The following is a 13,875-nucleotide window of genomic DNA, read 5'->3' as shown; positions in this document are numbered from 1 at the left end:
AATTAACGAAAAGAAATCTTCACATGTAACCTTCACGCTCCGGAAACAAACCTGCCCCCAGGTCACCATCAACAATGCAACAGTTCCTAGCAGGGACACAGTCCGATACCTGGGCATGACCCTGGACAGGAGACTAACGTGGAAGACACACATCTCAGACAAAACGAAGCAACTTAAGGACAAACTAAAAAAACTTTATTGGCTCACGGGCCGACGCTCCAAACTAAACATACAGAATAAAATTACCCTCTACAAGACCGTAATAAAACCTGTCTGGACCTACGGAATCCAACTATGGGGAACAGCTAGTAACTCCAACATCGAAATACTACAAAGATTCCAATCGAAAACGCTAAGAGCCTTAATAAACGCACCCTGGTACGTTACCAACGAAACCATCCATCGCGACCTCAAGATACCAACAGTCAAAGAGGAAATAGCGAAATATAGCGACAGATATAGCAAAAGAGTCAACAAACACCGAAACCCCCTAATCACTGGACTACTCGATACGACGTACCAGATTCGCAGGCTGAAGAGACACTACCCGCTAGACCTAAACGTTAGATTCACTTAATTATCCAATTAAGCATATGCACTAACCTATAACACTAATAAATTATACCTATCTATAATAAGTATAACTTATTGTAAATAAACAGCCATGTCACTGCGCCACGCCAGAAAAATTACTGAAAATTCCCAACGCGAGAAATTGATTGTAATTTCAACAAATAAAATAAAAAAAAAAAAAAAAAAAGAACTCAGAGTAACGCAGCAAGTAACATAAGATCGATTACTATTCCTCTCTTTAGACAAAGCATTTTTCTGAACATAACCAGCAGTTCCTGTTTGGTATTCCAAACCATGCTGCCGGTAGTCAAGAAAATTAATTATGTTAGCTAATTATCTTAGGGGGACTAATTTTCTATCCACTGTTTACGATTAATCATGTGTCCTGTGCGGTAAATAACGCACCTACGTTTTCGTTTCGGGAAAACAGCACTATACCCAACACCTTCTGCATAATGGCATATCCGCAGCATTGAATAATTCAAATTCCACGACAAATAAAACATTATCGAATTGCGACTAAACTTACTAAATCTTCCACGGGTTTATAAAAAAGAATTTCCAGCTATCGTGTTCTGTTACATTGTTCATCTTCGTTCCAAGACTACACGAATCGATTTGCGTTTGGGCGATGGCAATACATATTTTTCAAATTTTAATTCGAAAGAATAAATCAAACAGAAATTAACGCTGTCGCAAAAACGTGGATCGAAGAGGACAATCAATAAAATAGATAAACAAATGACGTTTAATGCTATTTAAATTAAGCATTTTGAAGAAAAGGGAAAGGTAGAAAGAGACAAGAAAAATAATGTCAGAACGCGAACGACGAGGATTTCTGTTAGGCAAGCTGAAAATTCCTAAACAAAGGGTCCGAAGATGGTATCCTTGTCAGGAGAATTTTTCGCACGCGTCGATATCGGTTTCATATCCAGAGCTATCGATCTTCGTAGCGGGGTAAGACGTAAATCCATACGTCTAGAGGTAAAAGGAACCCCCTGTGGAGGGTGTTTCGGCACCCTGTCGCGTGGACAAAAGCGTTGACCGATCGTATATAGACGGAATGCGAAAGGGCGATCTGTGGAAAATGAAGTCAGCTCTTGGTTCCGTCAGCGTCGGAGCCAGAACACCGTTCTGGCTGGCGCCTGTCTGACGCTTCTCTGCTTCCATGCATCCCGTATCACCGTCCTATCCTAGATACCCGAGACGAACGCGACACCCTGATTAAAACGCCAACTCCGTGTGTATCGAGCTTCATCCCTTGCCATTTCCTTCCGAAGTCCACCTCTAGGAGGTAAACATCAGAGGTTGGTGGAAAGTAATTATAGGTTCTTGCGATGTTGCCCTCTTTGCTCGAATAAGAGAACGAGCAATGTTCAAAAAATTTTCACTGGGAAAGATGAAATAATGTATAAGAATTCTAGCGAATTACGTTTAAAATGTATATAGGAGTAATATTGAACATTAAACATGAAATATATCGGAGCAAATATAGAAAGAGTATATAGAAAGAAAGATTATCTTTTAGATTGTGAATATTTTTTAGATAATTAACAGGTATAGTTAAGTGGTAAAAAACAAGAAATACCTGTCGAAATATAAAGCTTTAAATAAATAGGTGTTATCAAATATTAATCTATCGTATTTTGAAATTGTTACCTTAAACTTGTTTCTCTGAATTTCTACATATTCGTGTTGCAAAGCTTTTAAAAATATTTAAACACAATTCAATCAACAAACAGGATATTTTCCAACACGAGGAGATAAGATGAAAACATCGCGTTTAAATACATAATCCGAGTAAACGTGCGTGAGTGGTTTGAAAACAACTGCATAGCTACATACTAGTTAACACCATTCGGAATCGCACGTAATTCGCACTAGTTAAATAAGAACTATTATTTATCGATTTACGCGTTCCAACAAAATATAAAAAAGATCTCTCGATAGTCTGTTAACGCGATGGCAATACTTATTACTTCGCTCGAACCTTCGTACAATCCCAAACAAGCGAAACGCGATCTCATACCCATTGGAATTAAAAACCAGCAACCTTGTAGATCGTACAACGTTCATTAAACAGCAGACACTCGAATCTCATTTTTCATCCCTCATAAGAAATTAATCACACTCCAGCTACCTTTCGGCAAGCTCTACCGTTAAGGATTAAACTTCAATCTCTCCCTCCTTCGACCACTCTGGAACATCAACCTTATAGTCTTTTCCGCAAATGAAAGAACGGTGTTACGATCAATTTTCGGAGACTTATTTTAGCTTGACAATATTCATGATTCTGTTTGGAACAGCGTCAAGAGATCGAACTGATCGCGGGGGTTGGTAGTTAAAATGATAAGAGTTCGATGGTGGAGAGGCAAAAGGAAGGGAATTCGAGATCACCGGCCCCGCCTAACGGCGTATACACTAACGCAGCAACGCGATGTGCCGAGGGCACGCGGTATACATATAGGTGCAGGTTATGTTTGCACTGTAATTTTCCAGGCAACTCGGCTGGCGCTCCTGCCTCGACAACCAGGCCAGGGGAGAACGATAAAGAGAGAAAGGGAGAACCATCCCCCGTAGAACGAGCCATACCCCCGTGCTACTCTCTCCCCATCATACTGAAATAACACCCCAGGCTGTCCACCAGTCGCACTCGTGGTATGCGTTTATGGGGCCCGTGTTCCGTCTATAAGCTTCTGCTGGCTGTCGGTGTCCGTGGTGTGTGCTTGTTATTTATATAATTGCTCAATAGCCTCAATTACGGGCCTTATTCAATCATAATCATCCTCCGGTGTTATTTGCGGACAAGCCCAGCTGATTGTAAGCACTCGACGCGCCACTTGCGAGCCGTGGCGACACACGCGTGGCGTCGACGCCAGTAATGGCACCCACCGACACGACACCCACCGACGAGGCACCCGCGGCGACAGGATACTAGCTCCTGCGAGAGAACGATGCCTTTCGTAGGGTTAATTCGCCGCTAGCGAAATGTAAATACAGGACAAGTAGAATGGAACGGAAATGACATGACGCAACGTACACCGTCGGAACTCCAGTGCCCGGATTGAAAATCGATTCGATTCGATTCGACTCGAGTCGACTCGACTCAATTCGATACGATCTCATTCAACTGGATTCAATACGATTCAATTCGATTCGAGTCGATTCGTCAATGCCGGTTTTTGCCGATACTTTCAAGCGTTGGGTCACCGCTTTTCCGCAAGTATACTTACGGTAGTAATCTAATATGTCAAAGTAAATTCTTTGGTAAGGCCCATACGAATTAGGTATCAATAAACTAAGCAACCAAGTTGCTCGTAAAGGTCAAATCTAAAGGTAAACTTCGCCAACTAAGAATTAACGTTTCGAACGTTGAAGAAGATTTTGGAAATCTATTTCCATTTTATCTCGCAACAAACTATGCAAATATAGCGAAAGTATGAAGAATTTTAGCAAGCAATTCTCGTTGGCATTAAGAACGCTGTTACCCAAAGTTAGAAAGTACAATGGAATTATAGCTGCGTGAGGTCAAAATTTAGTACCATCTTGTCTCGAAATATAAATTAGAACTAAGGAAGTTGCACATATACACTGATAACTCGACGAACTATTTAGAAAATCTGAGCAGAGCAGAAATGACGCTTATATTAAGTTATTAAATTTTAACGTAGTCTTAAATATCACGATCATTATCACAACCTGCGTTGTAACTGGAAAGTTGCTCGTAAATACACAGCTACGCTAATGAATTTCCTTTTGAATTTAATATTATTCAACAAATTGCTCTGGGAACAATTTGCAAATATTCAGTAAACTACTAAAAAACACTTTTACGATTATTATGCCATGCTTATAATACCAAGTATAAATTAGATGCGAAATATCTTACAAAATTTTGTTTTCTACTTCAAAACGCGAACGAACTTCAACAAACATTTCGCATAAAATATACAATAATGGAAAGATCATAGATAAACTATCAAGTATGTACATTGGCTCGATGCCTCTTTAAACGAAATCAAAATTTTATCTATGTATCATGTAAAATAAACTAAATCATCGGAATAATTTTCATCATGCAACTTCGTTTAAGTAAAATTACATAAACAACAATTGTATTTCTTTAAAATTACACAAGACGTGAAAATACTTGAATTTAAAATAACCTCATACGCATGAAAATTTAATAATCTAAAATCATTACACCAATTTACATACTACATACCTAATAAATTTTTGGTCCAATTTTAAACTTCCTACGATGTTAATCGCTCTGCTAAATACAATCGTTAATCCTCAAGCGTCACCAGAGTAGTCAATGACGAGCGAAAGTATTAAATTATTACATTAGATCATTATTCGAGCTAATGTAGCTATTTACACGAATTCAGCTTGAAAAGAAGAGACACCCGTGCCTGTATGTGCACACAAGGTCGGATAAGTCAGCCAAGCAGAATGCTGAAGGAAAAGACAGCCCTTCTAGGCTCAAATGGGACTGAACGTGCGTTATCTACGAACCGCTGAGAATCCAGACCCACGTTACGGATTGAAAGTAAAGTGCACACCCCTGGCGACGACCTAACACCATCGCGTATCGTGAAACTAAGACTTCCAGGTCGCGTTCTCTCTCTCTCTCTCTCTCTCTCTCTCTCTCATCTTTCTTTCCCTAACTATTCCGTCGTTGTTCATATCAACTGGAAGCAAATACATTCGAACAGCATGAAAAGAACGATATATGTAAGTAAAAAAGAGAAAAACAAATCTTGATTCCACTTCGGAATACGGTGATAGTAATTTAATTCAATGGAAATGGACGAGGCATTTTCTTCTCTGTTTCTAAAGCAATTTAAATGTCGCCCACAAACTATGTATCTAGATGAAATTACTCTCATTTATTTAAAATGATATTTTATGATTATATTTATTTAAAATGATATTTTAGAATAGTATATATTCAAACAAAAGTTTACGAAGAAAATGATACAAAAATTGCAATGAAACTAAAATATGGTACAATTTTGGTAATTCCCCTAAATGGGGAAAACACAAATATTTGTGTACATCAAACCCCTATGGATCATAATATTTGAATACTATTGGCAATGACAATTCACTCGGTAATCCGAGAGCATCCACGCCCTCGCATCAATCATACTCATCGCCCACTATCTCATCCTAATTCTTTGTAATGGATCTCGCGTAATTCTCATTTTGAAACGTACGTACGTGCTACACACGGGGTGGATTATCTGGGTTATCGAGCTTTAAACATCCAATAAAAATACATATTTTCAGTTTCGCGACTTCAAACTTTATCAAATGGCACCGCTCCAACGTTCTTATATATAGACGTAATTTAATATTCACGAAGAAACGTAAAATCACATCGTAATAATTTTTTCACTACCCGGTTTTCATAACCGTGAAAAAGAAGCGTAAAAAAGCTGCTCGCGTGTGAAAACAAGCGAGAAAAATAATTAAGAGATTCACGGCGGCGGAAGATAATATGGGCAGAGGAGGAGAGAGCATAGAATACACTAAAACCGCCGGAAAGAATAAAATGTTCCGGCCGAGTTAAATTAAAAATACGTTTCGTCGTTAATTATGCACGATTTATACTCGACCCCTCTCTGAAATTATTTGCTCGACCATTACACGGAAACTATATTAATTTGCGCTTTGCATGAAAAACATGTACGCTAGACATGCGATGAAACGCGCACGAAGGGAAATTACAAAATAATCATTAACGAATTGCGATATTAATTTCGATTGCTTTTCGAGGCAACAAATATTTGTGCGAAAGTGAAACATACTTGCTTTCCTGTTCATCCTGACAGAATTATCATAAATTGAACATAACCAGGATTTTCTAGCATTTTGCGTCGTGTAACATAAAAAAATTAAAATATTTCTATTTTTCTTTTCGATATATCATCTTTGTTCCGACTTGAAAAATTTTCCAATACGTTTCAAATTAGCAGATTTTCTCTGTTACTTTTATGTTTCAACACAACGACCGATTTTCTTTTTACATTGAGGACCACGGGGTTCGAACATTGTTGTTCGTCAATTATTAGAGATTTAAATCTGTTAAACGGACCACTTCTTTCATCTCGATTTCAGAAGTCAAACACCAAATCCGTGTTATCGGACACCACGAACTCTGAAACGCTTCAACAAAGCACTTTTCTAATTGTTTTCGACAACATACAACGTGCATGCTGGCTAGACTACGAACAATGACCCTTTCCCTTGAACAAATGAATGAAACTCTTACTACCGGGGTTGAGGTTTTAACAGGCCGAGCCTGTGAAACCAATTGCTCGATTGCATTTATCCTCCAGTCTTTAAAACAAGTTCATCGCAGATTGGTTCTTATGACAATCAGTAAATGTATGTCGTATTCAAACGTTGTGAACGGTTCGATATCGATAGATATCGTTCATAAGGATCTGTCTACGTATTGCCACAAAGAAGTGTAATAATTTTAAATATCATTACTATATGATACAATTAACTACGTTCATGCTATGGGAATGAAAGCAAGCTCACAATCTTTATCGTCCAAACAATCTGTATAAAGTCATTTCGCATATTCGAATTTCTAAAGGGTTAATAAAAAATTACTCGTTCTATTTTTACGATACAACCAAAGGATTCTTTACTTGTAGAGATTGGGAAGAAAAAATATTGTTCGTAAGTATCTAGATGTCTACGTATGTGGTATGTAAAAAGAGCAAGAAACACGTGAAAATACCCAATTCCACGAGCAACAGATATCAAGTATGGCAATCACTGAACTTTCAGCAGCTTTTGCCTTCCGGCAATGTCTATTCTTTCGTATCGCTAGCGATTTCCAGCGTGTGAACGAACGGAACGTTACTGTACTGCACAGCATTGATTTCACTTCCAGAGTTTCATTCTGATCCGTAGTAAAAGTATACGCAAGAGAGTCGGACAAATTTGCAAGAAAATTTTTTATGCATCGCGTAGCCCAAAAGATATTCAAAACAAATCGAAGACCCATATCATGATGTTCATGTATACGAGACTTCGCTAATTTAAAAACAAAACGAGAAATTGTTTGTACGATGCGATTCTTTTCCTTTCACAGCAGTAAAAACAAATAAAAAAAAGTTTATAGTTAAGGAGTTAATCATTTTTGTGTACTGACGAATCTTTTAACCTGTAAAATAACTTTTAACTTTAAAATTTTAACAAATCAAACTATCGTAGATCTTTGCATTAATCATGTTCTTCGTTTCGATCCATGTTCCCACCGATAAAGGCTTTGGATTACGAATGATGGGAGAATAGAGACGGGAACCGAACACGAAGTATCGGATAAACCACGTGTAAGCGGAAGTCGAGTTTCTAATTAAAAGCGGATGACCCGTAGAAACAGTCGGTCGAGGGTGTTCGGTGTTACATAGTTGCATACCTATCGTAACCCAAAGTCAGGCAACCAGAACTCTAAGAACTGAAGATCGTAGAGCAGTAAATTGAACCACGCTTACATCTGGTCGATAGAAATGACTTCGGATAGAAAACGCTTTGCGGTTAATCGGATCAGCCCACGGTTACTTTCATCACCATTTTCGAACAATATACTTGTTATTACGACATACTTGCTATCGTCATATATAATTTTCACAAGTGTAGAAATTATTCGTTCAACGTATGAAACACGCCATTTCATTAAAAATTTAGTATAAATTAAATGATCAAATCGTCACTTATTTACGTACTTATTTATATGTACTTTAATTACTAATAAAAGAATGCATTAAATTAACACGAACTTTATATTTATCTAAATTCTAAAAGGAACGAATCTTGAGACAGCGCTCATTCGCCTTTAAAAAGCCAATTTTTCTAAAAGGGGCCATCACCGTTCATTAAATCTATTTGGTTTACGTGACAAAAACCGATCCGAGTTGAAGCTCGAGCGAAATAGCTCTGGCACGGAAAAGAGATCGAACCAAGTACTTTTCCTTCGTTTTGAGAAAACTAACTTGCACGGATAAAAAGAAGCCGATTACCCTGTTCGTCGAACGAATCTTGTTTATGCAATTAAAGTCGATCTAGTGTAAATCTCGCAGCCAACGACGTAGACTGAACACAATGCAACACATAATTCTGGTACTTGGAAGCGGTACTACAGGAGTATTACCACCGTCAGATCTGCTTAATTGTTGTCTAACACCGGTTGTTCTAATGCTGCGTGTCTAACCTCGAACCTACCTAAAGGAAACCTAACTGTCCTTACGACCATGTTTCGCCAGAGAGTAAAGCCGTTTAGATCTATGCCCTTTCCACGCTTGCTACCAACTAAATCAACGCCGAGGTTAAACTAAGCTGATCGGAAAATATATTCCAAAAATTAAGATGTAGCGAATAAAAGAATGTCTCCTTTATGTTTCGTTCTGAATAACATATTAATCCAGATATATCTGAATTTTCTTCTTACTGATATTTTTGAAACAATGTACATATAATTTTCTCTTTATTCGAAATCTAAATCCAACGCATTAAGTAATTCGTACAATGCTACACAAATGTCAAAATATAATAAAACCTTGCAATGATCCTTTCCGAAGAATGATAGACATGGGTTAATCGAATGTCTACTTAATTTTTGCCCCTTTGGAATTGACTGCCTTATTCATTAAACACAATTTACTTGCATAAAAATGCAAATACTAATTTCAACTGCCAACCGAATAATCAATGCACTACACAATTGTATTATAAATAAAATTTAATCTTTTCAGAGCTAAATTTCTTTGGTCTGTGAAAAAACTGTTCTTCAACAAATTTATTAATTACTCATATAACATTTTCCTCGATATATTTCTTAATTTCAACAATTTTATAGAATTTTATTCTGGAATTTATCATTCTCAATTGCTCCCTGTTTGATCGGAACTTCCTTGTTCCAACCAACTTGATTTCTCAAACTTCCACGATCATTTAAAATGTTCCGCTTTAAACATGTCATCTCCTACCCGCGAGCAATTTCGGTGACCGTTTACTTGCGCGTCACCAATCTGTTCAAACATCCCAAGCAACCGGCGACAATTTTGTTTAATCGCCGTCTAATGTCCCTAATGTTCCGTCCTATACCTTTGTCAGTCTAAGGAAATTACATCGTGCCTCTCTCTCTCTCTCTCTCTCTCTCTCTCTCTCTCTCTCTCTCTCTCTCTCTCTCTCTCTCTCTCTCTCTCTCTCTCTCTCTCTCTCTCTCTCTCTCTCTCTCTCTCTCTCTCTCTCTCTCTCTCTCTCTCTCTCTCTCTCTCTCTCTCTCTCTCTCTCTCTCTCTCTCTCTCTCTCTCTCTCTCTCTCTCTCTCTCTCTCTCTCTCTCTCTCTCTCTCTCTCTCTCTCTCTCTCTCTCTCTCTCTCTCTCTCTCTCTCTCTCTCTCTCTCTCTCTCTCTCTCTCTCTCTCTCTCTCTCTCTCTCTCTCTCTCTCTCTCTCTCTCTCTCTCTCTCTCTCTCTCTCTCTCTCTCTCTCTCTCTCTCTCTCTCTCTCTCTCTCTCTCTCTCTCTCTCTCTCTCTCTCTCTCTCTCTCTCTCTCTCTCTCTCTCTCTCTCTCTCTCTCTCTCTCTCTCTCTCTCTCTCTCTCTCTCTCTCTCTCTCTCTCTCTCTCTCTCTCTCTCTCTCTCTCTCTCTCTCTCTCTCTCTCTCTCTCTCTCTCTCTCTCTCTCTCTCTCTCTCTCTCTCTCTCTCTCTCTCTCTCTCTCTCTCTCTCTCTCTCTCTCTCTCTCTCTCTCTCTCTCTCTCTCTCTCTCTCTCTCTCTCTCTCTCTCTCTCGACCGCTGGTAAGACACATCGAGCGTAAAACTCGATACCTCTTACGCGAGGGATTTCATCCTGATCCGGCTTTGACATCCGCACACAACCACCGACGGAACGGCGAATGGTCGAACGCGACAATTTGCCAAATCTAGGTTGATCGAAAGTATTTATGGCAATGGAGTGACAATCAAACCAATGCGAAAGACAAATCGAGTTTCATAACCACGAGGACCACGTAGCAGGAATGAGCAAACGACCTACGACCTGCATGAACATACGGATGATACACTTCGTAGGCTGCCATAGACCGCACTGTTTAATCAGGATTTCTCTGCACATACCGCGCTCGAGATCTACGCATTCCATGCTAATCAATAAACAGCAATAATTACCGAAGGTATACGCATTCGTCCTCAATTATACAGAAATCTGGTAACATATGCGAATACCGGCCTAATTGTTTCATTAAGAAATATAGATCGGTATTTCTCAGAATGTCAGAAAGATATTTAAATCCTCTGTGACTATGTGAAATTTTGATTTTTTTATATGTAGAAAGGTTTTAATTGATTCCTTCTACATACAAACTAAGGAGTAGCAATTACTATAATTATTGCCATTATTAACCGATATAACAGATTGAATTGATCAGTATTCATCGATCAATTGATGATTTTGAGATTAGGGCATCAAAAAAATAAAAAAATAATTTTTAATAAGTCGAAGGAAGAATTCAGTTGAAACGTAATTTAATAAAGTATCCATATGTCCTGGCAAGGCTTTGTTCAACTTTCCTCGGAACGTAGTTTCAAGCATACAAAAGCATCAACGGCTCGTTCTTTTTTAATTCGCAAACGCGTTGTATATTAAACTCCTGTTGGTCCTCTCGTAAAGTTACTGTGACAAGGCAGGCAAGGCGTTTTATCGTCATCCAACAAAGGCTACTCTGAGACAGAGTAGATACTTTGATCGTTTCAGTTTTAGCCGGAGGTGCACGGGCCAGGATAAAGAGAAAAGGCGAGGTCTGCCGATATGCCCAGAACTACGACTGACTCGCTACTTAATACAGCTTAATCCTTTTTAATTAAATGCTCCTTCGATCATCTCTGTCCCAATCTAAAAAGGACGGGATGTATAACGACCCCTGAGACTTCTACGAATGAACTCGTTATAACCGTGCTCTCCATGACGAGTAAGACGAATAATATTTGAACAGGAATTTCCTATGTTTTCTTGATAATCTTAGCAAAAATAAAATTGTAGGATGTTGGTCGCAAAACAACGCTATTAACAATTTATTCGAATAGTCTGATTTATGAGTTTAGTCGTATTTTTATTAGAATTACCTCAGCAATCTATTGATATTATTTTCATAAAAATAGGATAAAAATTACCGTAAGAATTTATTCTATTAATCATGACTGTTTTTAATATTGGTTTTCCAATTTTTACCAAATTACACAGATATAATTCAATAATTTTGCGTTAATCAAGTCCCTAGCGTACCGGATTATTGGCAATTCTACTGCATGTATCTTTCTATACTTAAAAGATATAACTAAAGATTAGATTCTTACTATTTTATACATATTATTTTAAGCAATATTCCTGTTAGAGGAAAAGTTAAAGTTAAGGGTTGCAAACAACTGTGTTTATTACTAAGCAAAATAGAAATTTTAGCGCAAGTGATTCGATAGCTACAAACAGATCAAAACTCACCGTAACCAGTGTCTTTTCGTAACCGGTGTGTGACAGCAAATAGCATCGTACTGATCAGCGATCCAAACGATCAATATGATGTAAAACGCAGTCGTGGTATCGTTAAAGAATTCTGACATGATCGCTTCCATTCCTGAAACAGAATAATTTATTTTTGAATGAATTACTCATAGCATAGAATAGTCATAGAATAGTCAATCAATTACATTTGTGAAAAGAAGAGAGGTAGTCCAACGACCATTCCAACAAAAGCAAGATACGATTTTCGTTTAAAACTAATTTTAACCAATTATCGAAGTTAAATCGTACTTCCGATACATAACGAACGCCGTTCGTTCCTCGAATAATGTAACGACAATTATATCTGCGAACATTTTCAAGTAAATCCTTCCGACAAACGTGTTCTTCCCTTTTCCCTTTGGCGCGTAGTCGTTAATTGAAGCAGCTGCGTTTGAAAATTTAATTCGAACGAAAGAGGAGATTCGGGAAAACGAGGTGGACAGGAAATTTTCTTTGTCCGTGAGATTTACTAAGACCGGGTTGTACGATGTTTTTCGAAGCCGTGTTGCTTCGGCTATCGAGGGCCGCATAAACAACTGGGATTATTAATTTGCGGAACAGAGCAACGAAAAGGCGAAAGAGGAGAAGAGAAAACGTTCGAGGGAGCTTTGTAGAAATAGCGAAACAACTTCATGGCAATCGATACCGGCATTCGTTCGCTATCGAACCCACAGGCCCGTCCTATTAATCGAATAGTTTCCGCACAATTAAAAGTTCGCGGCACGCTGTACAAAACCTCTGCCCATGTAAATTTAATACCGACCCCCATGGACCATTATACCGTTAAAACAATACATTCACTACCGTTCCGCCAGCCGTTTTTATTGTTTCCCAGGCGTTGAACGTTAAATCTCACTTATCGGTTGAAACATCGGCTAAGTTATTCCGTTTGAAACAACAACAACAAATTCGATTCTCTTCGTCAAACTATCCGTAAACGAAAATCAGGGGTCTCAAACCGAAAGCAATTTGACGAGGATTTCCTTTTTTTTCTTTTTTTTTTTCATTTTAGACTAACAACGTTTAATAGTGCTCTAATAATCAGAAATCGGACGTGGTTAAGAAAATAGAAATTCGATTTGAATAGCTGTCAACCAAAAGCCATAACGCAAAGGTACATAAGATAACAACCAATAGATTTGCAACAATTTGTCATAAGATGAGCCAAACGTCCCCGCGCGATAATCAAAGAGTCTACTATCGAATCGTCCGTAAGCGTTGTTTCACGAAATGCACGAGAACTAAAAAATAACGTGCAATTTTCTATGATATTTCGTACAAACTGTTGCGGAAAAATTCTTTGAATTTACATCTCCCAAAATAGATACAAAAAAAGAGTCTAAAATTTAAGACTGAAATTTTAATTGCGAGTCTTTGAATTTTTCAATATAATTTGAACTCAAACAGCTATAAAAACGCAAAGGAACGCTGAAACCTTCGTTGAAAACTTTCTAGAAATTTAATATAAATTTTCTCTCGATTCGTAGCTACAAAAATATCGGACGTGCTTATAAATATTGTTGTGTTAAAATTAAAAAGTATTGAGATACAGTTTACAATGCAAGTAATCAACATATTAACGTATCGTATTTTTGACTGGATCACTGAATCATATAGTATAGGTATAGAATAAAGTTAATGTGTTTCGAGGAAAGTATAGAACAATGTTGTACAGCTAGCGTGTTTCCTAATGAATTGTAACGATATGACCCCCCCCCCCCC

The 13,875-nt window shown here is 38.0% G+C and overlaps 1 protein-coding gene across 3 annotated transcripts in view; it reads right to left on the bottom strand.

Annotated features, from left to right (window-relative positions):
• LOC100748803 (membralin) overlaps window positions 1-13,875 on the bottom strand; it is a 66,732-nt gene that overhangs the window by 26,070 nt on the left and 26,787 nt on the right. For all 3 annotated transcript variants that reach the window (XM_012394594.3, XM_012394596.3, XM_033318407.1), the window contains exon 10: window positions 12,094-12,226. In XM_012394594.3, the coding sequence (XP_012250017.1) occupies window positions 12,094-12,226 (133 nt within the window). The remainder of the gene's footprint in view (window positions 1-12,093; window positions 12,227-13,875) is intronic.

Source organism: Bombus impatiens, unplaced genomic scaffold (genome assembly GCF_000188095.3).
Source record: "Bombus impatiens unplaced genomic scaffold, BIMP_2.2 scf_0095, whole genome shotgun sequence".
Taxonomy (NCBI): Eukaryota; Metazoa; Arthropoda; class Insecta; order Hymenoptera; family Apidae; genus Bombus; species Bombus impatiens.
This window is presented reverse-complemented; position numbering and strand designations above follow the sequence as displayed.